Here is a 25009-nt window from a genome sequence, read left to right as displayed (position 1 = left end):
TTTTAAAGAAAAATTATTTCACTAGGGTTTCACTGGTGGCCAAATTTAGGACTCAACAAACTTGTATAATCAGGTTAGTGCTCAGCTCAGACTAGTCTAGCCTGCAGGCAAGAAAAGACAGGAGGCAGATAGGCTATTCCCCATTCCATATATAACCTGGAGAGGTACCGAAGTACTTTAATTCATGTATCTTAAGACCATTAAAACTCTACCTGGTAATCAGTTACAGTATGATACTTCCAGAACATGATGAAGAAAACACACACAGAAGTTGGAAATCACTTACTTTGTAAATTATGCATTGCAAATGATCGCCCTTGTAATACTGTCGGAATATACAATCCAATATTGGTTTCCTCTTATAAAAATCTTTCTTAGAAAAAACAACCCAAAACCTCCTTTCACTAGGAAGGTTTTCGGGAGAAATGAAGAAAAAAATTCTGAAAAAGAGATTGCTCTGCTTTCCAACCAATGTTCCATAAAAATCCCTAAAAAAACTGCAACATGCGGTGAGAAAATCCAAGCCTTCTCTCTCTTCTTAGCTGCTTAATGCTCTGTGCTGTGCAGAAGGTATCCACTTACTCTGGCTCATCATTAAAAAGTGCACCTGACTTCAGCACTATGGAAAAAAAAAAGAAACCACCACCCTCAGTAGCTTGCACGTCTCTCTCAGATAAAGATCTCAGCTTCATGATTAACTTGGGTAGGTTCAAATATTTGCTGAGCCAGGGGTTTCAGGTGGGGGAGGGGACCCAGATTCAAAGTAAAAGTTGTCATCAGCTAACAAGTGGCCAATGCAGGACTAACTTTCTCATTTTAGCTAAGTAAATGAGAAGACCATTGTAAGAGGCCTTAAAATAGTCTCTAGCACTGGCTGCTGCATGCAGTATTGAAGATGAGAGAAGCACCATGAACAGCCAAATACAGGAAGCGGCTAACTGGGGAAAAAAAAACCAAAACAGAAAAAACAACAACAAAAAAAGAGAGGATAAAAATTATCCTTGAAAAGAGCTGCATCTCTCAGAGCAGCCCTGTGCAAGCAAAAGAGCCTTCTTGCAAGTACAGCATCTCCTCCTACACACTTATGCTGAATCACAAATACAGGTGCTGCTTCAAGACCCCTAGTCTGATGCTGTGAGGCTTTTTACCTATTTCCTGTAAAGTAAAAATACTACAAAAAACACCTATCTGTATCCATGGTGTTTTCCAGCAGGTAGGATTGTTCATTTCTTGGGGAAGCAACAGTGAAGAGGGAGAGCTTTAGGTCAAATTTATTTTCCTTGCCTTAGTGTTTAGTGGAGACCAAACTTGCCAAAGGAACAGAGCAGCAATTGAAAAGCTTGCTCCCCTTTGCCTTCTTTGCCAGATAAACTTCCATGACAAAATAAATTCAAAGTGAAAGGAGAAGCAGACACATTCAAATAAAGAGAGAAGGGGATTAATATTTTCCTCCCACTTGTTGCAAACAGTGAGAATTTCTAATAGCTGTGTTGTTTCAGATCTTCTTGTTGCTTGTTATGGCAGCCAAATAGTATAGAAATTTTTGCCTTCCTCATACTTCACCTACCGAAATACTCCTAATGCTGCAAAACGTCACTTGCACCTAATAATGAAATCCCAAATATCTGCAGTATATTTTTGATGTTTTGCAGTAGATTGATCGGCTTCACCTATAACAATCCCTTGCTTTTATAGTTTTAGCCTTTGCCTAGTTGAACAATTGTCAGTTCTAAATATAATTTAAAGCAGCAGAGTCCAAGTGGAGATGTCAACCTGTATTTCTGAACAAATCCAGCTTCAGACTGTAGCTGATATGCCTCTTTACTGTTAAAATTGTGGAAGGGGTTGAGAAAACTTCTTGGTTTATAGGGCCACAATAGAGAAGCATATTCGGAAAGGAGAAAAGACAACCCAACCCTGGCTCACCGAATTTTTTAATCTTTTTAAAAAGCACAGGTATCCACTGAGAGACAATGAGTTCCTAGTTATCCTGCAGAAGGGAATCGAGTGTCTTGTCAAAAAAAGATACTGGGATGCACACACTTGTATTTTTAAATATTGCCATGTCTTAACTTTTTATTTAAATTTTGAAACCTTCAATGGTGCATATTTAATCCGCAGCAGATTATTACTTGAAGTTACACTCACAGTGTTCTGCTATCAAGATAACATATTTTTTTCTATGTCTAAAGCAGGAAAAGAACTGATTAGATTTGACATGCTTTTATGTGTGTTACACATACTTACATGCAAAAACATGCACATGCACGGATCAATCTGTAAAAATTCTAGTAGCTTTTATCAAATACTTCTAATCAGGTATCAAGAAACATAAAGTACAGGCTAGCGTCAAAACTTAAACCAATAGAACTTTCCAAAGTACGGTGGTTAACCAAGCATTTTACTTTCCGTTAGATCAGGGATAAAGCCTGATTTTTATTAGCTTAGAAGGAGAGCCCTCTGCTGGGTGAATCAAGGACGCACAATATCCCTCCCTGTCGCGGGGCATTCGCTTTCCCCGGGACACACTGCCTTCTGCGTGCTCCAATCCACCCTCGGTGGTGCTGGTACTCCAGCCAAGACTGTGGCACGATGCAGAAAAGTCCTGCCAAAGGACGGCACTCCTACACATTAGTTTATGTCCCCAGGACACTACTGACAGGACTGTGGTCTCAGCCTGACCACTGTAGCAGTCCAGGGGAGCTCGAGTCCAACTCTAAGAGGAACTGGATCAGCCTTTACACTGCTCCAGTCCAGCTGTTTTGCTACCCACCCTTGCTAACATTTTGTGTAGCTAAAAGCAAAGCGTCTGCACCTTGGTGATACTGTCATGACTTTCACCCCATCACCAACAACTGAGCAGTTACATGTGAGGCAGTTTTACTACCTCACTAATTCTTACCTATGATCCTCTGAATAGTAAAACTCTTCAGGCTTAAAGCTGCAATATTTCACAGTTTGAGCCATTTATTTACAGTGTTATGTACAAGCCTGAGAAACAACTGGGATGGACAGCCCGAACAAAGTATCTCAGCTTGAGTCAGTGCACAGGCTATTAGAAGCTTTGATTCATCCATACAACAAGGCAACTCTTTCCTGCCTCTGCAGTAGCTCTTCCTCTGCTCTTTACCAGCAATGCTACCAGCTCCCCACATCCCCTTGCTCTCTCGCCACATGCCACTTACTCTTTGCCTTCCTAAAGCAGACCCTAATCTCATACAAAGCCCCTCCACACTCTGTAACACCCCCCCCCCCAACCCCAGAAAGGACCCCAATCTCCCAGAACTCCCCACAAAAAATCACCTCCCAATTCTTCCAACACCCCACCTTTCTCTGTGTGACCTGCCTTCCCAGCTACTAGCGTCAAAATTACTGTGCTGCCCCAAGCATCCACTGGGCCCCACAGACAACCCTGAGATCTGCATCCAGGACAGGCCTCCAGACACGAAAGCCAGGAGCCTGTATGATCCCAGACAATCAACTGAAAAACCCCCCCTGTCTTCTATACCTATAACTATAGCCTAATATAGCCTATTTTCCAATATTTACCTTCACAAGTCTGTATAATCCATGAGACTCTGTGAGACAAGACACTTGATTGTTTTCTGCAGGATAACCAGCACTGTTTGCTAAAATCTGTCACAACTAAACTACTTTCTTCTAATAGCACTGTTTTGAATAACGTATTTAGAGACTTTGCACTTTGTTCTTCACCGAAAAATCAGCATTACTCTTTAAATTAAAGCCTGTGCAGCTGTACATCAAGTTGGGGTGTTCAAATGGGATAGGAAATCACGTTGCTTGCCCACCAACACCATCTTCTGGCTCTCCTACTGATAAACTCGAAGAATCAGAAAATCGATCGTGTTTTCTCCAGCCTTACTTTTCCTGCAACATTACTTTGTCTTTGCCTGCTAAGCAAGTATCTACGATTCTACGACCAGGTATTAGTACTTTAACTTCTGTGTAGGACTAAGCACTATTCTAACTCACAAACTAAAATGCAGAGTTTGCTGATGAACACCATGACAGAGGAAAAAAACCAAATCCAATTGTTCTGTGATAAATCAAGTAATGGTGTAGGGGTAACTTCCTCTTTTTGAATTATGGTGTGCAAAGCATCATTCTAGCTAAAAGATGTCCAACTAAAGATGCCCAATTTAAGATAATAATTTTAAGATACAATAAGATATAAGGTCCAGTTGCTTACTTTCTATTGTTCCCAGGCAAGAAGGATAAAGAGTGGGCGATGTAGTAAGAAAGAACCCCCACAGCTGTGCAAAGATCTCCTCGCTATTCAGATCATTATCTCCAACACTACATTTAATATCTCTATGTACTGCATAAGATACCACTTAAACTTCATGAACAGCTTGTTTTAGACAGAATGTTCTCATCTTAACAGAAAAAAGTATGAAAGGAGGAAGCCATCACTCCAGCCCGTGAAAAAGAGAAGAAACCTGGCAGCACTGGTTTTCCTGTTATCACTTAGTTGTCATGACATTATTTTCAACATGTTAAATTCTTTCTGTTTAAAACCACTTAACCTGTCCACTTGTAAAATTCTATTAAAAATTGTAATTCTCAAACCAGTTGTATGACAAATAAGATATATCTTATTGGAATCTTCTTTTTATTACAATGTTTCTAAGCAATCTTTATGCCAAATCAAGTCACTACAAACAATAATCTTAAAGATGACAATTCTGAAAAGCACATCTTAGAGTCTTCTACGAGAACTATGAAAACAGACCACTTCAGATGTTCAGGTCAATGAATGATTTTGGTGTGGAAAACGGACTCATGTCCTAGTTCTTGAACAGAACAGAACAACTTTTGAAAATTATGCAAACCCTTTACAGGCTTAACAGCAGAGGCTAGCTAACGGTAGACTACAAAGCCTGAAAATTTTTACCTGAGTTATTTGCCAGCATATTAATAGATGTGCAAATGTTCTACTAAAAAAACATTCCACTAGACAGGATGGACTTTGAAATGCACAGAGAAGGAGTTCTGTTTTTGTAATAGAACCCGTGAAAAATCCAGGGTGGACCCTCAAAATAAATTACTGCAATCTGAAATATTAATTAATGTAGAAGTAATATTATAAACAATCTGATGTTTGATTATAATTATTAATGTAGTGTCACACACCATAAACCTGATGGATACAATGACATTACTTCAATCACCCTAATCATATTCTCAAGATGACTAGACTCCTTGTCCTTGTTAGTAGTTCTAATGTAACACCTTTCACTTTTATACTTTCCTCACGTGAAGCAACTCAGAAATGCAACCAAGGGATCTCTTAAGTGCAACTTATAAAATTCGTACTTTAAAACTTAAAAACTGTCGACCCTATGTTTTTAACCTCCCAATCAGTGCCACTAGACATGTTTATTTACATACTCGAAAGCATTTGCAAATGTATAACTATAAAAAATGCTACTAGCATTAGAATATTGGAGGATTTAATATCTATTTTGCTTTTTAAGACTTATAATGTATGACAAAGAAAATAATTCTTTAACAATTAGCAGCTATTTGCTGATTCTTAGTAAAATAGGATAAACAGTCATTTAAAAGTTTGGACTCTCCTAGTTATGAAGCCTTAGGAAGAAAAACACACAGTAGTTCTGGAAATGCCTGCTTAACTATTTTGATGAAATGTAACAAAAATAAATACATGGAAACTAGCTGAAAACAGATTTACACTAAATGTTAGGGAAAGTTTCCTAACTACAAGAGCTGGCAAGATTAGAAAAGCCTTTTAACCAAAGCAATAGGAACAAAAGTTTTAGCTATTTTAACTTAATCTTCAATAGTTGATGAAGGGGATTATACAATGTGCCCACCTGAAATACAGGAAATGAAGCATTTTTCTGCTGCTGTGCTCTAGCTTTTCAGACCCTAAGCAGCCCTACAAATACTGCTGTCGTGAACTTCACTTTGTACTTTGAATAGAGAGGTAGGAAAGCTACAAGTTGTCCAATGTTCTGTTCACCATCACCCTATCCTCTGTTCAGATATCCTTTGTAAATAAGCTGTGAAATGAATTGCTTTCGGCTAACATGTAAAGTTCCCGGCGTAATTTCCTTTGCACATAGTCAGCAACTATGCCTTGCTTTTACCAAATATTTGATTCAAACCCAGTGATTTCGCATAAATCAGAGGTGGGCTTTACTGTTTGTTGACTAAATCAAATGCTAACTTACAGAATCAATACAAGTATTATCTTTCTTTCCTGGATGGGCTCTTAATATTTTTTGGATTATTTATATTGATATCAATAAATAAATCTTTTGAGTATCTGGATTAAAATATATATATATATGTAAATAAATGGGAAATTTACTTTCTTCCAATATGTCTATGGGGCATAGTATTTCTAAGAAAATTCGCCCATAATTAAACTGAATGCTCAATAAATCCTCCAGAATTAACCCCTCCATCACTGTAGGATAGGTATTCTACTGGTTTACAAGTCTTAAAAAATCCACAAATTCCTATTCGCTGTTTATTGAAAGAGAAATGAAAGTCCTAAGGCTGTACAAACTATGGTTATTAAAATTATTTTAATGAAAAAGACCATTTCTTATGAAGCAAACGTTGCATACCGCATAAAATAGACAAACAACTTCTACTTAGTTCTGTATTGCATGCTTTTGCTTTGCATTAATTTTGATTAAAAAAGAAAAAGTTATTTACTGTTCTTAAGTTGAATTTCATTTTTTAAGCAAACAATGGTATATAACTTAATTTTAAAATATTTTTTACCTGGTACAGGCTGTCTCTCATTCCATTCACTTGTGATTAAAGCTTCGATGATTTTTATGTGGTGTTCCGTATTATCAGAGCTGCAAGAGATGGATCAGGCAGTAAGAATTAGGAGAAATGAAAAAGTTTACTCTAGAGTTATTCAAAAAACATTGGAAAAATTTACTACTATGCCCTCACGTCAGAAATAAGTTGAGAAAATTACTTAATTAAACTTACTTTTGTATATGAGTAACCCATATTTGCAGTAGAAAATATAATAAAGATGACCCACATACCTTGTGATCTGGAATCTGAAAAGCAGAGGGCTGAAAATTTCAGACAAAGACCTTGCATTCAAAAGATTTTTGCTGGAGGCTTGACAAACTCTGAGGAAATGTTTGAGCAAATACTGGAGTGTGAGCCAATATTGGGGAGGTATATTTGGAGATCTGATGAGTTTCTTCAGCAACTGAGCATACTCTTCTGAGCTCTGCACTTCTGCAAGCAAATAGATAAAAGGCTCTTGAAATCAGCACAGGAACATTCAAGAAAAATGAAACTATATGAGACTCCTTTAGAAGCGTCAGTTTTACAGAAAAAAATAATTCTGTCCATTAGCACTGTAAGGTTTCTTTCGTCTTTTAAAAAAGTAAAATGCTCAGAGTAGAGTGAAGAACAAGTATTTAAAAGTCGAATGGAAATAGATATGCATTTTGGTAAAAACCGCAATATGTTCAGAGTGTACTGGTAGAATTCTGTCTTGTGTTTAGCGTTACACATGATTGGGTAATTCAGAGATGCACTAGATAAGTCTCACAGGTGCTGTTCTAACTTCGAAGGTTACCAGTAACAATATCCTGTCCTGAATATACAACAGAATACTTGGCCCTGAAAGCCCAAAAGCCATACTTGTTTAAAATGACCACTGTAGATGATGAATGCATGTATTTCTCACTTCATAATCTGCAACTCCCAATGTAACACAGCACTCCATGACCTCTAATACATTTACTTTGTCAGCACTGATAAAAAGTTAAAAATTAGCTTTCTGCATACAGATAAGTCCTTGATTTTTTTCCCCCAGTTCTTCTATAGTATTTCTACTTACTAAAACAAAGAGAACTGTGTAATCCCTTGTATTTTCCATTATGTTTACACAAATAAGTAACCAAATAATGCAGAATAATATCTAGTTCTGCTGAAACAGCTTTCATCAAAAGTGGTGAAGGTATTCATGTTCTCTGAGATGCTGCCACATTGTGCAGAATCTTCCCTGTTCTGTGAGTGACAGCTGGACTACCAGATATTCAGAATTCTAATAAAAGCTTTTTTGTTTGACATTTGAAATACTGTGATAATCATACCTTGAGCAACAGAAATCATGTCACTGTGAACAGCAGCTGGAATGATGGGATTTGGCAGGTCCAAGATATACCTCTTGAGAGCATCTGATAAAGTATGCACATCAAATGTCTCTAAATCTAATGAAGAGGCATCTAAAGGGAAAGAGCAACATACTTTTTAGACTTTAGAAAATGGAAAAAATATACAAAGCTCATCATATTAGGGCTTCATAACAAGCCAAAATTGCTAACTTACATCTGGTTTATGGGGAACAACTCATAAGAAAGAATGGAAGACATTAAGAAATATCTTTGAGACTAACAACATACAGTGTTCAACACCATGTCCAGGCCTTTGGCATATGATGAACCAAATGGCTTCTGCAGCTGTTTGTGGTCTTCTGTCACATACAGTTCAGGGCTGAACTCAGAGTAACAGTAATGACTTGCTGCATGTTGGAAAGGTAATGGAACACCAGAATATTTTTAACAGGTCTCTGTTTTATGTGTAAATATTTTGTGTAAGAAGTAAGTATTAATCAAAGGTTTGGTCAAATGCCACTTCTCTACTGGTAGCTACTTCTATTATGACTGAAAGTTTGAATAACAACTTGGGGCTCCAAGTCTGTAAATATTTATGTGAGTAAGTCGAAACAAATATACATGTGCAGAACTTGTGCAGCTGTTAGGATTTGTCTTGTAGAACCTGATACCCTTCCAGGATAGTTATGACTCGGGATAAAGTTTGGAAGTGTCACATAAAGGAATATCAGCAGCAAAAATAAAAATAGGAAAATATAGAAATCCTTACTTAGTAGGAGCCAGATTAGGGTTCATCCTGAAACATGAAACTCTGGCACAGTAAAGTCCTCAGTGTTTACAAAAAGATTCATATTTGGTACAAGAATTTAGAGGCATTAATGCTGATCAACATTCTATGCTAGCCAGGTCCTCTGTAAAATAAGTCCTGAATCCATTTGGTCAGTTTAAACTAAAGTAAGCAGGGAGGCAGAGGAAATCAGATATGTGGTGCATCTACAAATACTGTGAAATAAGGCAGCCAAGAGGGGGTAGTGAGAAACTTAGAGCTACTCCACCTCCTTTCTGTTTTCCCCAAAGAAAAGCTTGCAGTATGAGCTCAAATCTTATCAGAGACTAAAGAATTTGCATGAGAAAAGAGACATCATGAATGTCTCAGATGATAAAAAACTTGCAGTGTGGGAATGAATTCTACAAGAGCAATTACGTGTCAGAGAATCCAACTATAAATTCTTCAGAAATAGTTTTTATTAGTTTTGTTGCTTACCGAATTTTTTTTTTTATAAGCCAAGTTAAATCATGCCTCTTCAGTGTTGACCATTTCCTTGAAGTATATCCCAAATTATTATAGTGAGTACATAAGTGAGAATAAACTTACTGTGCAACTCTTTAGGTGTAATGATATAAACAGACCTGACCTCTTCCATCTGCCAAGCTGGCCAGATGCAAGTCAACTTTGATTTTAGAGCTAGATAGCACTGTGTTGATGCTAACAGACAGTTAGTCAACTACAGAGAGCATTTTAACCGTTATCAGAACACCACACTAACGCAAGTTCAAAACTTTGAGACCAAAGATGACTTTGCTCTCTGAATTAGCATTCTGCTGATTCAAAAAGAGCAGGCAGAGGAGATGAGATCTGTCTGTATCCATGTACCTGGATGCCCACTGCACTAGCTTTGTCCTGGAAGATTCTGATTCTTTCTTAAGGAAAAGTCAGAAAGAGACACTGTTACTAAAGGGCGAAGTCCTGTTTTTGTTTCTCAAAGCTAACTACATTTTAAGTAAGAATACATGTAAACCACAAGTTTTTGATCTCAGGAGATAGATGAACCTTTCAAAAAAGTACACCTCAGTTTAGAAACTTAAGAAAGGATGCAGATAAATGAAGAGATACATTCATATTGGTGCCCAGAAAATCTGGATTTATCTGGACTAAAAATACAATTACAAACTAAAAATATGGCTGCTAGTGTGAGGCTGCTAGCACCACAAGCACGTCTCCTCTCCCTGCTTGTACACATACACTTCTTCACTCCTGCCACAATCAGCAGAGGACAGGATGCCCTTTTGTTTTGAAAGAACAGACAACTCATAGTATCATCTCTTATTAATTTTGTTAATGTTTGCAATTATTAAAAATGAAGAGACTAATTCACAGTTTAAGCTTGCTTTCTTTGTCCCTTCGGCAACAAGGCATGTAGCCAGTTTCACTTCCCACTCCTTGTATTTTTGTGCTCCTTTAACCAAGTGAAAGCTCACACCACACATTGCACCCCAGCTCGCCACGATGTAGTCAAGCACTCCTCCTACAATAGCTACTGATCTCTCACACTGCAACAGAGTACTGCCAAACCAGTATATTCTGTCCTGAAGCAGTGTTAAAGAGTATCAAAAAGAAAAGGAAATATATTTCAGGAAACTTGAATGAGTAAGTGGTGTTACTGGTGTAGTTGTGTTTTACTGTCTAAAACCTGAGAACTCAGCCTACAGTATTAATCAAATGGTCTCTGCCACTCTGTAGCAGGGTAGGTAATGTGCTGCTATTGCCACCCCACCAACTGGACCAAAAACTGCACACATAGAACTGTATGTAAACAAATGGCTGTTTGTTTACAAAATAATAACCTGCAGCCTTACAGGAACAATGAATCATTATCTTGACTCTGACCATAACATCTTTTTTTTCTCTGTACAGCTAGATTATCTGTCTTTGAACAAGCAAGAGGACAAGCAGAGATTAAAATTATTATTCTTGGAAAAAACTCACACAATGGAGCCATGAAGAAAGAATCTGTAAAAGTGAAAAATACCTTTCATATTAAGTGTAAAAGAAAAATTTTAATTATATATATGTCTTCTTAATACTATATTATTGAGGACCAGAACATATGAGTGGAGGAGCAAAGAAAAAAGGAGTGCTCTGACCACAAAATCTGTCTAGTGCTTTAAGAAGGATAACTGTACTTACCACATTCAAAGATTTGTCTTAAGTCTGCTGAACTGCTTGAGCCTTGTGCTCCATACAAAGTTGAGCACTCCAGACCTTCAAAACAAAATCAATGGGATATATTAATATTTCAGTGACTGTTGTCTTGACACAATATATTTCTCTTTTCTTCAAGAAGTTTAAATTAGCAACATTCTTCCACCGTCATCCACCTACCACACTAAGAATGTGTCTGCTTTTTAAGGCTATAATACAGCTCCTTGTACGTTCAAACTGCTGTGTCTGCAGAAAAAGCTGACCAAGGAAAATCAGAAATACCAGCAGTTCCATGTATTCTACACAGCTATCCACTGGCCAACTGTAGAAGGCCAGGACTAAGAAACAGATTCACACTGGTGTGAGAGAAAATATCTGTATATGTCAAATAATATGTCTAATAATCCACCTGAATAAAAGACACCAATAAAGTGGTTTTGTGTGAAAGGTACTGTTTAATACTTCCCTATTTCAGTGAAAATAGAGAAGACACAAGGAAAGAGATCATATCCTGGTATGCAGAGTGCTGACGATTTAATACTATCAGTGGTGTTTCCTGAAAGCAGCAGTTACTTATACAAAGGGTTGCTAAATACTGGCCTTTCTCATTGATATTAGCAAGCCCCTACTCATTCAGGAAAGGCTTATGCTCTCTTAAAAGTATGCAGTATGTGAGAACCTATGTCCCCAAGGATAGCAGTCTGATTCTGATCACAATATTGCTTTTCCTCTTGTTCCCTGGCTTAAGACCCCTGAATGATCAGGACTCACTGAAGCTGCTCCTTACCTCACCAGGACTATGAAGTCAACATCAGAGGAGGTGCCAGGAGGACAGAAATAGGGCAAAAAAGGTAGAACACAGAAAGAGGAAAGCTTCAAAAGGATGGAGAGACATCAACATGGGAAAGCAGGAAAGAAAAAAACCATAAAAATAACACTGGCTGGTTCAACATCCAACCAGTCCTTGTAACTTTGCACGGTTTATTATTTTGTTTGCCCCCTGCTTTGGGGTAAAGTGTTACTTGTTTCCCTGTGTGGCTGTGTATCCAACTCAATGTTATGAAGGTGTTTCCATAACCAACTGGTTAGAAAAAACAAAACAATACCACACCCTTCTCCCTCACCTTTTAATAATACTCATATTAGTTGAGTTATTAAATGTCATTTGAGATAAGCTTTGGTTTTGCTCCTACAGTCCAAACAGCCTCTACTGAGCAGAAACCAGTGCAACAGACCTTAAATGAGATTATTTCAGGTGTTAAGCAACATGATGCATTATCAGCTCTAGAAAGGGGAGATGCCACCTCTGGATTCAATTCTGCAGTCTTGGTTCACATAAGCAACAAAAAACCTTTGTAGTTGTTCTTCAGCCTACCTTTCTTTTCAATGGTCTCTACTAACTTGACAAGAATCTGTGGAGCAACATCAGGGGGTGCAAACTGCTCTGTAAGATCTGGAAGTGAAAAAGCTGTAAAAGAAAAAGAAGAAAAATAAGCCAAGCTACAGGTGAATGCAATTACTGTTTAAGAAAATCATGACATGCAATGCAACCAGTTAATTTAGTAACAGATCAAACATGCCACATATCAAGGCCACAAGAGAAGACTCCATAAGTAATCAGAAAATAGAATAAAAACGATGACAATTGCATTTTTATAGCATTTTCTTTTAGGGACCTAACTCAGTCCTAGAACCACTCACCGTATTGCCTGGGAAAAGAAAATATAACAGAAGTTTGTAGTCTGTGGTTGTGCAGAAATACAATGCAAGGAAAGAAAGAAAAAAGTTTACTTATAGCAAGAATCTCCTTTTCAAGGGCTGGTTAAGAATAAATAATGGTATAATCGGAAAGGGACATTTTGTAGATTCAAACAAAACTGCATACAGATTTTATACAAAGTCAGTTTTCACACAATCTAGTTTCTTCATGCAGAGAACATACTCTATAAAGGAATATTCTAGCTTTGTGATGTGAGGGATGATTTATCTCTAAATACACAAATTTTGCCAAAAGAATAATTCAAAAGTTTTACAGTGGTTCTGTTTAACATTTGGAAGGCAAGAATGTTTACATAAAGATATTAAACTACTGCCAGAAACATCTGGCATAGTTTGATGGATTATGATTGATAAACAAAGTTTAATCACTGAGGTAAAAACTGCCAGTTGCCTAAGTGATGGCGATCTCTGTCCAATTAAACTCACCATGGACAAACAGAAAGCAATTCTTAAACACACATACACATTGATGCCTGCATGGATATGTATACATACATATATAGTGCCCCCCACCCATTCTTACAAGACTGAAACTGAATGAACAGATGAGGGTAACTAAATAAAAGAAGAAAAAAATGACAACAGAAAAATGTGAAAATTTTTGACAAAACAAAAAAAGAAAGAAAAATACAACAACTGAGAATGAGAAAGCAGACAATTCTGGTTGACAATTCACCCTATTTTGGATTACATAATTCCATAAAAATGCAAACAGCTTTATTGTGGTTTAACCCCAGCCAGCAACTAAGCCCCACACAGCCGCTTGCTTGCTTTCCTCTGGTTGGATGGAGGAGAGAATCAGAGGGGTAAAAGAGAGAAAATTAATGGGTTGATGTTCAGACAGTTTAACAGGAAAAGCAAAGCCACACACACAAGCAAAGCAAAACAAGGAATTAATTCACTGCTTCCCATGGGCTGGCAGGGTTCAGCCACTTCAGGAAAGCAGGGCTCCATCATGTATAATGATGACATGGGAAGACAAATGCCATAACTCTGTATATACCTCACTGCTTCTTCTCCCAGTTTTATTGCTAAGCACAATGCTATATGGTGTGGAATGTTCCTGTGGTCATTCGGGGTCAGCTGGCCTGGCTGTGCCCCCTCCCAGCTCCTTGTGCACCCCCATCCTCCTTGCTGGTGGAGCGAGGTGGGAAGAAGAAAAGGCCTTGAGACTGTATAAGCATCACTTCGCAATAACTAAAACATCCCTCTGCTATCAGCACTGTTTCCAGCATGCCAAACACAGCCCCATGCTAGCTACTGTGAAGAAAATAAACTCTACTGCAGCTAAAACTAACACAAATTTAAAAACTGCATGGAAGGAACAGAAGTTCAGAGGTGTAGAAAGATGAGGAGAGATGAAAGACAATATATAAAATTTAGTAAGTAGTAATGAAGTGAAGCGTACTGAGGCGCTGAGACATGTCACTTGCAAAAAGAAGGATGATGGTACCACAATGTTGGAATACTTCTTAGTCCATTCATAAATGAAGACATTAGAAAAACATCTATTAGCCATAACAGTTTAACTTAGGATGCCCAGAAAATAAGCATTCAGGTGTCCCAAAAGAGTTGCCTAAGCAGATCCCTGGCCTGCTGATGCTACCTTTTAATGACTTCTGGAAAATCAGAGCAATTCCTGAGGTCAAAAGAGTTCTAATACCTGACCCACACTATAAAAGGACAAGTAACATGACTACATGCTAGCTACATTATAAGTCATGGGCAAAATAAAGAAAAACCTGACACTAGTCTCATATAAAGCAATAAAAGACAGCACTGTATAAGGATTATCTGCACAGCTTTTTAGAGGATAGGTTCCTTCCTTGGTGACACCTTAGTGAGTTGAAAAATGCAAATGAGTAGACATAATAAACTCTGACAATATAACACTGATTAAAAGCTGAATTCAAAGAAAGAGCGTTATATAGGTATAGTTGACCATCGTATCTCCAAGTATAGTTATTAATGCAGAACAAGCTACTCAGGGAAGGTACGGACTTTTCAATTCTTTCCATCTTTAAGTCACTTTCCACCTGGAACACCTCTATTAGCTTAACATCTGCTTCATCAGGCACAAGATGGGCCCAAATGAAAAATGCTGCCCTTCAAGCAGCCTCTGCTCAGGCATAATGAATTACAGACCATCTGATTTGTAATTTTCAGATCAAGTAGTTCCTTCCAATCCCAAACTATAAATCGATCTTATGATGTGGGCAAATTTATTGAAAGAATAAATGGAAGATCAGTCATATCAAAGGGTATGCTATGAGAGTGCAGTTCACGGGAAGAAGCACCTTGCAAGGTGAAGACAAGACAATACAGAAAACACTTTGTCTCCATGGGAAATAAGGAATGGGGTGGTGTAGACCCTACATAGGTTAGCTAAACAGAAAGTGACTTTTCCTGCAACCTACTTGATGCTCCATGCTTTTCATCTAAACTTTAAGCAGAATTTTAGCTTATAAACTAGGTTTGTATCATAATCTATTACTGAATATCTTTGTTGTACAGTGTTCATTGATCAATAATACTCCTAATTAAAGTGAAAGGCTTTTGGAAGCTATGCATTTCCCTTTATATTTATGCAAAATCCGTAATATGTCTACAGAATATGTGTATGCAAAGCAAACATCACATTGCTTAAAAAGACAGGTTTCCAATACTTCTCTGTTACCCTAAAATACACATTTTAGAAGTTCAGAGAATTTCTGATGTCTCTTCCTCCCTTTATCCTATTCCTTACTGAAACTGGAAACCTGTATCTTCCAAAGACATTGCCGAACTTTAGATATGATAAGAAACTTAAATGAATGACAATCTATTCCATAAGTAAGCAGTCTGTAAGATACTTGTGGATATGACTGAAAACTTGTGATATTCACCTATCTTTTAATACTATGCACGTGTACAAGCTCTACAGCAAAAAGACACAAATAACACACAGACACACAATGACAGGTACAAAACCTGCAGTTACCTTCAGTGACAGAAAAAAACATCTAAGTCACACAGTCATAATGCTCATCAACATAGAAGAAAAACACTCATTTTATCAGCACGTAGGCATGATCGAATTAAAATCGCTTAACCTGCCACCTATTCTAGGATTTCCTACTCATTGTGGCACCTCCACTATAACTAGTGCACAACATCATACTGACTTTTGCTTTAAATTTTCCCACTTCTGCACAGAATAGAAAATTACGTTCATTTAAAGGTGTAAGGCCTCACAAAACACACGAGTTAGAAAAAAAAATAGACTTAACAGTACTCACAGAACCGAAGCCACTTCATAACATTGACACTGAAGACAGCCCAATTTGGAAACAGTGCATTTCAGTTTCAAAATGCTGAGAGGAAATCTCAGGGGCTAAACTGAATAAAACTACACCTAATTGGGGTGGGGGGAGGGGAAGGGGGTAGGGTCGAGAATTTACCCCTAGAGCTAGAATACAAGTTATGCTTAAAGAAGTTATGATTCTAGCTTGGGTGTTCCAAAAGAAAACTCAGCATGCACATTCAGACCTACAAAGGGAAAGGAAAACTTTTCAGACAGGTCACTTTTAGTGAAAGAGAACTGAACAAAAGCTTGCATGCAAACTGAATTTAGTACTTGATTCCAAAATAATCTTTTGCTTTGAAGAACACTGTAGGACAGCACAGAGGATTGGAGAACCAAATCCACACCTAAGGAGTTGAGGTACTTTGTAGATCCCTTTGCTAAAATCCAGTATTAATTTTTCATTTAAAGCAATAATTTCCCCCCAAATTCCTGTTTTTTTGTTGTTTTTTTCTTTTTTAATTCCAGGGTCTCCAAAATATTATGGTTCTGAAAACTATCATATAGTTTTTATGCTTCTTCCCAGGTCTGGTAGTGGGTCTCCAGATAGTAAGGAAGCTTCCAGTGACACTTGACAAAAGCTGGATTTTCCACTAGCTCTATTTTTACCTTGCCGCAGTGAGAACCAATGAGATGAACAAAAAATCAGGGTTCTCTCCAATCTGTAAACTCTTCCTTCTTCTTGATACAGACAGGACTGAATAGCTCTAAGGCAATGGCAATGTGTGGGAGATGAGAGCATACCTTACGTTCATTGGTTGCCAACACAGCTACAAAATGCAAGATGAAACCAGCATACAGCTGCACCTTTTGGAAGGGTTCTCAGTAAAAAGATATACTTTAGACTTAGTATCTGGCAATGACAAGTGGAAATTTAAAGCTACAATTTGGCTTCAGATGCTTCTGAGCCAAATCTTTCATTACTGCTAGACAAATAATGAAATGGAAAAATGTATATAATAAAACCCCTTAAAATGTACAATCCACACCATAAAAAGGAGTTTAATTTCTAAATATTTGAAGGAACTATATACTAACATCACTTGAATTTAGCTTTAAGATCTCCATGAATGTTCTTATTTCTCCAGAAATGGCATTAGCGTTTGTGCATGTATATTGCATTTTATGACAACACAGCTCTATATAAAAGTCTACTATTTGAGAGCTCAGGTCTTCAAATGTTTATAACTGACTTATGTGCATGCAGATATACTCTTTATGCATACAACTGTATCCACTAACATTGTGAATTATTATGGGTTTACACACATACTTGTTTGAAAATCATGCAATAAGTGAAATGAATGGTTTGACCAGTACTGAAATTAGCTATATTAAATATAAGCATATTAATTAAAGCAGAAGAAAAAATGTAAAGGTAAGGATCATGGTCAAGTAATTGTGACAATACTCCAACAAGATTAGCCAGTAAACTGTGAAGAAACTATAGTTGATCAATCACCTAAAATACTTTTGCCATTGATACCATCAGTGTAATGCATTACAAGCTGTGGACAATGGAGGGTTTCCAACAAAGTTGAACACCCATGCTTGCTACGGAAAATTCTGGAAAACATAGGAGCTTATTTGACTGCAATACAGTTACTTCAGCAGTTATGTACTCTCCTAGGTATGGGAAATGGAATTCAAACAGTGTTCCACTAGTATCATCTATTTTCCTTGAAACAGAATCCTAATGTCAATAAGGATCCATAATGGATGAATTCAAGCACTTGTCAGTTTACAATGTTGAATTCCAGTGAAGATACATTGGAAACAAAGGCAGTTTGGCAGTTCTGCATAGTAAGCTCTGAGGCATCACTTTGAAGGCAATAGTATCCTATTGAGCAGTCCCCTGTATTCTCCCATGTGCTGACTGCTAATGACTCCCAGGCCAGAGACAGCAGTGCTTCAGAAGACTGCATTAGTTACACACCAAAAGCCATGCCTGCAGAAACACAAGTGCAGATGCTGGAAGAGTGGAAAGCACAAGGAGGTACCTCCACCCAGGTGAGGGCATGGCCTGAAGCTTCTCATGGCCCTGTGGTAGCAGGTGGTACAGATGCCAAGCCTCAGCGGACACAGCCCCCTCAGCACCTGCTTTAATCTGCTGGGGAAGAAAGGCCACATGAGCCTCACAACACGTCAGAGAGTGAGCAGTCTTACTGACACAAAACTCTTAACTCCTAGTGAGAAGCATTCTGTGGTCCGTTGTATGTTTCTTTATAGTCTTAACAAGTAACAAGTTCTTGCAAAAAGTTTCAGTAGAACAGTATGAAAGATTAAAAAACCCCAGAACACTAAACCTTAGGGAGAAATTTTCAAGAGAGATCTATGCTTTGGGTTCAGTGTCAGACCAACACAGAAGTTAAGTCTGGTATTACAATTCAATAGCAGAGAGCAACTCACTCTGAGATTTGAGGACTATAACCTTGCCTTGGCATATGCATTTTCAGATAACCCACTGGTATTTACGAAAAGAACAGTGTATAGAACTGTCCAACTGCCATTAGCAAAATGTTTTCACTGGGCCAAGATGAAAGACAAAAAGGTGAGAATGAAGACAAAGTTAGTGTCACTGTGTGTCTCAGATAAATCAAGGACTGCAATACATTGTAAATTCAGCTGCAACAGTTGGAAGAGAAGAATACCTCTCCTTAGACCCTACTGACCTGAGGCGACTTAGTTTGGGTACAGTTAAATCCTACTAGAGGCTGAAAGCACCACTAAAACTGTCAGGAGGAAGAGTAGTTCAGGGCTCAACTAACTTCTCCAGTATTGGTTTCGTTAGAAATATTTTAAAACACAACATGGAAAAATATGAAAGAGATTTAAGTTTCAGTGAATTTGACATATCATTACAAGTGGCTTAATAAGTCTGTCAGCTATTACTTGTCTCTTATGAGATGCAGTCAATCAGGCAGATTGCAGACTCAGAATACCACAGAAGCCTTGGCAGCTAGCGAAAACTAAATCCGGGAGAAATGAAGATAGGTGAAGACTATTGCAGCAGTAGAAAAAAGAATGGTTGGGCCCACCAACACTATCAGCCTTTGGGCTCACAAGAAGCCCATTTATATGGAGGCAGACAAATGTGTGAGACTTAAGGTTTATTGGAATATGAATGATCCCAGAGCTATGAAAAGGAATAGGAAAATTATGCCTGCTGGTGCTCTTACATGACTGGGATACAACCTGAAAGCCGGATGAAAATTACCACCATTTTAAGACCCTTCAATTTTATGTGACCAGCACAATCTGCTTCTTCCATTGGTCCGTAGGTGCTGGGTATGAACTGGAGGACGAAGTTCTCCATTTAGATGCAGATGTTCTGTTAGATCTAAATCATTTAGATCTAGATGTTCTGTTAATAGAACACTGAAGATTTTAGCCACAGAATAAAATACAAATCTGTATTGAAAAAATGGTTTATCACATCTGCTGTCATTCCTCTTTTTACTTCATCTTCGATGAAGAAATACCTGACTAAAACAAAACAGCCTTCCTGGGACATCTCAATTACAACATATAACCCTCATGGACAAACAGTACTCTGGCAATACACTTCCAGACTTCCAATATCTTTGTAAAGCATCCATATTTCTACTGTGATCCTACATCAGTAATACCTAGTGACAAGAACTTATCCAAGGGGCTTATTCCAAAGGATGACAACAGCAGGAGTTCTCAAGAGAGCATGACTTTTTGACTCCAGTCCGTCCCAGTGTACTGCCCAAAACACAGAGCCAACGTTTCCAGATTCCTCTGTGAGAGGTTGGTACTGACAAACATAGCCTATAAACTCAAAAAAGGGCATCTCAAATTGACTTTTATAGAAAAATGTATGAAACATTATAATACATGTGACACTTTACAGAATAAGGCAGTCATTTTTTCAGAAGGACAATTATGCATAATAAGATAGAGTCATTTATAGTCCAACCCACTGAACCTAAGAGGGTGAGAATAAAAACTGAATGTTACTTCATTTTATCCCTGCTGCACATAATATGTCGAAAAGAGACATAAGTTACCTGCATAAATCAGTGCTGTAACTGAGACCAGTAAAATATTTTGCCTAGATACTTTCCAGGGTTATCAGCACATGTGTGCAAGCAACAATCTGATTGATAAGGTATCATGTGCATGGTTACTATGCAGGAAGTTTTGGGGTGCCAGGAGAACTTATTCCTCTCTTCATCCCCATTCATAAAGTTGTGCCAGCAGCACTCTCAGGCTGACAACAAGGGGCAACCATGTGAAAAGGGGTGAAAGAAGCCCAGGCAAACATAGATTAGTACAAAAAAATAATTCATAAACAAGAGGTGGCAGGACTAGGCAGAACAAAGCTTTGATTTGAAATAAAATGTCTTACTTTATAATGTACAAATTCTCCTGAAAGAAATGTGGGATCTTTTTACCCTTCTCTGACACAAAAATGAATACTTGGCCTTGAGCTGCTGTCTTAATCAACTAAGAATTCCTCTAAGACAAAGCAAAATGAAAGCAGGGAGAGAAAGAACACAGAGATGGTGTCTGGCTTGAGGAAAGTTTACTTGCAGAGATAAGCAGCATAGCAAACCCACCAAGCAACAGAGTGTAGAGGACTATATTCCTTCATAACAGGTTAATACTTTCAACAGTAGCTGCTAATCATGTTTCACACTTATTAATTTAATATTTCATAAAGCCCTATTTCTATAATTTATTGAAAGGGAAGCGATAATGCCTGTACTGGGAAGGAATTCTGTACATAATATTCTATCCGATTAAACCTCAGTAACTTTATGAACTATGACCTGTCAGACACTTTTTCATATGCTACTGAACATACTTAGAAATAGAAGCTATAATTAAAACAACACGTCCTTTGTTGGCTTCATCTGAAGCAGAGATAATTTCTAAAAAGCAGCCTGTAGTTAAGACAGTATTCTGGTTCCCTCTACAGGTGAGCTTTTGCACTACTCCTTTTCAAAACAGAACTGAATTTTAGGCTTTCAATGGCTGCAACTATTTAAAACTATTATTAACATGATTAGAAATCATGAGCAGAACTGTTCTGAGGAAAAAATATTAACTAAGTACAGCCTTCTGCCATGCCACTGTATTATAATGGCATATATAATGCATAAACTATTTTGCAAAAGAAACCTCCACCTCCCAAAAAAAAACAAGGAAGAGATGGGAAAACCACCTGCTTCTTCAACTGTTCTTTCAAGGAGCTGTGAGACAAACAGTGCAAAATAAGAAATAAGCAGGAATGTAGTAAAAGGTATCTTTCTACTTCTAAGTCAGGGAAGGCATTCAATAAGCTGAGGAGCACAGAGGAGGTTCAGCACAGACACCATTGGAGCTCTACCCTAAGCAGGCTGGCACTGGGGCTTCAACACTGCTGGCTTTCAGGAAGGGTGTATCTTACCTCTATGACATGGTCTGAGTCCTGGCACAGCTTGAGGCCGTGCATGCTTTTCTCAGGTGTGGCAGACTGGCAAGGAAATCCTTCTTAGCCCTCACTCAGGGATCACTCCAAGCCCTGTGTGACATGCAGAAGCACAGCAGTAGCAGTGTTCTCACATTCCTGATGAGCATCACTTTAAATGGGAGGACAGGTTAATGTCTCTAAATAGAACAAGCCAGGAAGGACCTCAGAGTATGATTCTGAGGGCAGAAAAAATATTTTAGTAAGCCAATGCCTGCTTTTCTTGTCTTGTTGATGTCTGCAGGTTCCCTGCCAGCAGTTTACAATCAGAGAGATATTAGCAGATGAGAGGTAAACTGTGGTGTAGGATACCAAGCTACTGCATCACCACAAGCAAAAAAGATGATTACAGAGATGACAGAAAGGGAGGAACAGGACAGGGTCAATCGAGTAGATGGATCAGTACAGTGCAAAACATTGCCTTTTTCATCAAGTGAGGCTTGTTATATTCCCTCCTTCTCCTTCAGGATTGCTGCTCCAGGGCTAGAAAAGAGCTGAGCTCCGCAAGAATTTGAGTTACTCTGCCCAGTTCTCCTCAGAGACACTAACGGACAATTACAGCTTCTGGCAGTGGTTTGACATGAAACTGCACATGGTATCAAGAAGGAAAACATGTAACACTGAATATTCAAGTGTAGTATGGATAAACACTGGCCTGAGGACAAACAGCACATTCCACTGGCAGTTGCCTCTGCTGACTTACTTATCAGGTTCCCAGTGCTTCAATGTTATTCTTGCCATTAAACATCCAGATTTTAATTGTAGTATGTAGAAGTCCTCATTGGAATTGGAACAAAATTTTGACAGATCTCTACAAACAAAAGCTCCCTTACTGGTCTTAACGTTAACTAAGCATTCCTTTAGAACTGATGCCAGCTGCCTTCTCACAAACTACCGCATCTTTTCCAAGGATATTAAAGCCATGATTTCTACTAACTTCTGCACTCTAGAATTCTTTTTTAATAAAGCAATGGTGAAACTCTAGTAAAAGTGTAATTTATTTTAAAGTGACTAGATGTAAGTTAATACATTTACATGGTATTTTTGCTACAGCAACAAAGCTCCCTCTACCTACTGTCTGCTATACTACACAGACACATGAGATTACATTATAAGAACTTCAAGACCACAAGGTCAAGCACTCAAAAGCTAAGACCACAAAGAACTAAGACTGCATGTGCAATTTCAGCTGATGGTTTCATCTCTTTTTACATAATGATACAGCATTTTTCCCATGAAATTATCCTGTGCATTTCAGTGCACAATGGCCAGTGCTCTCAAGGGACAAAACTCAGCTCAAGAGCTGAGTTATTTATTATCTGCAACATTATCCAGATTGTAGAAGGACACATGGTCATTCAGTAGGTTTATACTCTCCTGTTTATTTTCCTCTTCAAACCTGAATTTTCTATCATCTCAACACAGCTTCTCATGCAAAAATACTTCAGTCCAAAATTTGCTCCCAAGTCTTCCCAGCAAGAGGGAAAGGAAATATATATTTGGTTGTTCCTGGAAAACTTTGACACACAGGAGAGAGGCAGCTGCCTACCTTTTAAGGGAAGAAATACTGAGGTCCATCTCAAGAGGTACTTGAAAATTTTGGTTTTGTACAGGCAGTGGAGAGTCATGGTGACATGATTTCAATGATTTTCATCAGGTAAAACTTCACAGATGGAGTGAGTTCCTGAGCTGGAACTGTTTTTACCTAAAAAGCAGTTGCATATATTTTCTTCTGAATAGTCTGGTGCTAACCTACAAAGATTACTAACCTCAATTTCCTTTCCACAGAAACATAGTGATGGTTAGAAATGGTGCCCCAGAAGCATCTGCTCTTTATAACCAAGATAGGACTACTGGATAAATGTTCACTGTGAGATACTGGGATTGCTGTAACACTGTTGAGGATTACCTGTCCCATCTGTAAAGGATCCTTGCTCCTTATTGCTATTTCCTTTTTTTTGGTCCCATAAAATTTCTTAGGCAAGGCCATTACCGGTTTGTGTGACAATAACTCCATTTGAAAAGCATATTTAAAACCCTCTCTTTTAATTCAATAATCAAAATACATAAAAATTCAGGGTAGTACGTTGTTCTACTCTGAAAGAATGCTTCGATTTGCTACCTTTTTCCTGTAGAGAAATTAATGGGGGGAAAAATGCCAACGAATCTGCCTCAGACTATCCACAGGCAAGCAATCTAGAGGAAAAGAATGGGCTCTTCACTACTTCAAGAAAAAGATAATATGTATTACTGTGCTTGAGAAGTCAAGTTGTTTAGATCTAGAAGATTTACATAAAAGAACTGCAGAAGCTGCTGACAGCTCCTTCATCTTTTGGGAATTATGGGAAACATTTGTAAGTACACTGAATGTTGAAAATAATGAGTATATAGCAGTTGCCTAGAAAAAAAATGCAAACAATGGTAACAGCTCTCTAGCACCAGGACTTCTATTCAAGAAACTAATGCATTTTGTATCAAATATTTTTCCTCCTCTTAAAGAAAAAAAAAAGCTTAGGGCTATAGCTGCAGCAACAAAATACAGCAATGCTGAAAAGTAGTCTTATAAGAAAGTAAAACTGGGTTAATCCATACAGCCATTAAACCATGGAGAGATTTGACATAGATACAGAAACAACATTATTAGGAAAATCCTGGACTGAATCTGCAGAGTTAATCCCACCATTCTCTTTAATTTCAACGAAGAAGAAAGCTGTAAGTCTGTACGTAATAACATTTTTTGAGCCACATCATACTCCTTTTGAGACTTCTCTGCAGAGCAATGTCAGTGTTATTTTCTAATTGTAATATATTTCATATAGATGCTATACAAGAAAGGATGTCATGGAATATGAAGTACATGTACCACTGTTTGTTCACACTCCACTGCTGAAGTAACTTTAATTTAGACCTTAGCACTTAAGGTGGTGAATGAATTTCATGTACCTTAACAAAGCAGTCAGGGGCTCAACAGGCTGACTAACTGTAACTGGTAAAGACCTTCATTTCTGCCTAGCACACTGTGTTGCAGAAATTCTTACAGTTCAAAACCTGCTTATAAGAAGTGTATAAAAACCCCTGAAAATAACAACAAATATGATGCTGATGAAAAACTGGTTATGTTTTCACATCACCATCTGCAAGCCAAAGATTAACTGAAGTCAGGCTAAGGAGGTATGGAACAGGATTTCAGTCTGCACTGGGAGTACTCACTTGCAAAGAGACCAAAAGCAAGAGACAACGCCTCTCTAAGAAAACCCAAGTAATAATTGTGAGCAAAT

The 25009-nt window shown here is 38.0% G+C and overlaps 1 protein-coding gene across 3 annotated transcripts in view; it reads right to left on the bottom strand.

Moving 5' to 3' along the window:
- PIK3R1 (phosphoinositide-3-kinase regulatory subunit 1) overlaps positions 1 to 25009 on the bottom strand; it is a 60413-nt gene that overhangs the window by 14744 nt on the left and 20660 nt on the right. For 2 of the 3 annotated variants that reach the window (XM_032674918.1, XM_032674921.1), the window contains exons 3-7: positions 12506 to 12598; positions 11116 to 11190; positions 8127 to 8258; positions 7059 to 7260; positions 6781 to 6860 (exon numbers count right to left, since the gene is read on the bottom strand). In XM_032674918.1, the coding sequence (XP_032530809.1) occupies positions 6781 to 6860; positions 7059 to 7260; positions 8127 to 8258; positions 11116 to 11190; positions 12506 to 12598 (582 nt within the window). Of the gene's footprint in view, positions 1 to 286; positions 736 to 6780; positions 6861 to 7058; positions 7261 to 8126; positions 8259 to 11115; positions 11191 to 12505; positions 12599 to 25009 lie in introns of those variants that run through there. The other variant, XM_032674923.1, reaches the window with a different exon arrangement.

Source organism: Chiroxiphia lanceolata, chromosome Z, assembly GCF_009829145.1.
Source record: "Chiroxiphia lanceolata isolate bChiLan1 chromosome Z, bChiLan1.pri, whole genome shotgun sequence".
NCBI lineage: Eukaryota > Metazoa > Chordata > Aves > Passeriformes > Pipridae > Chiroxiphia > Chiroxiphia lanceolata.
This window is presented reverse-complemented; position numbering and strand designations above follow the sequence as displayed.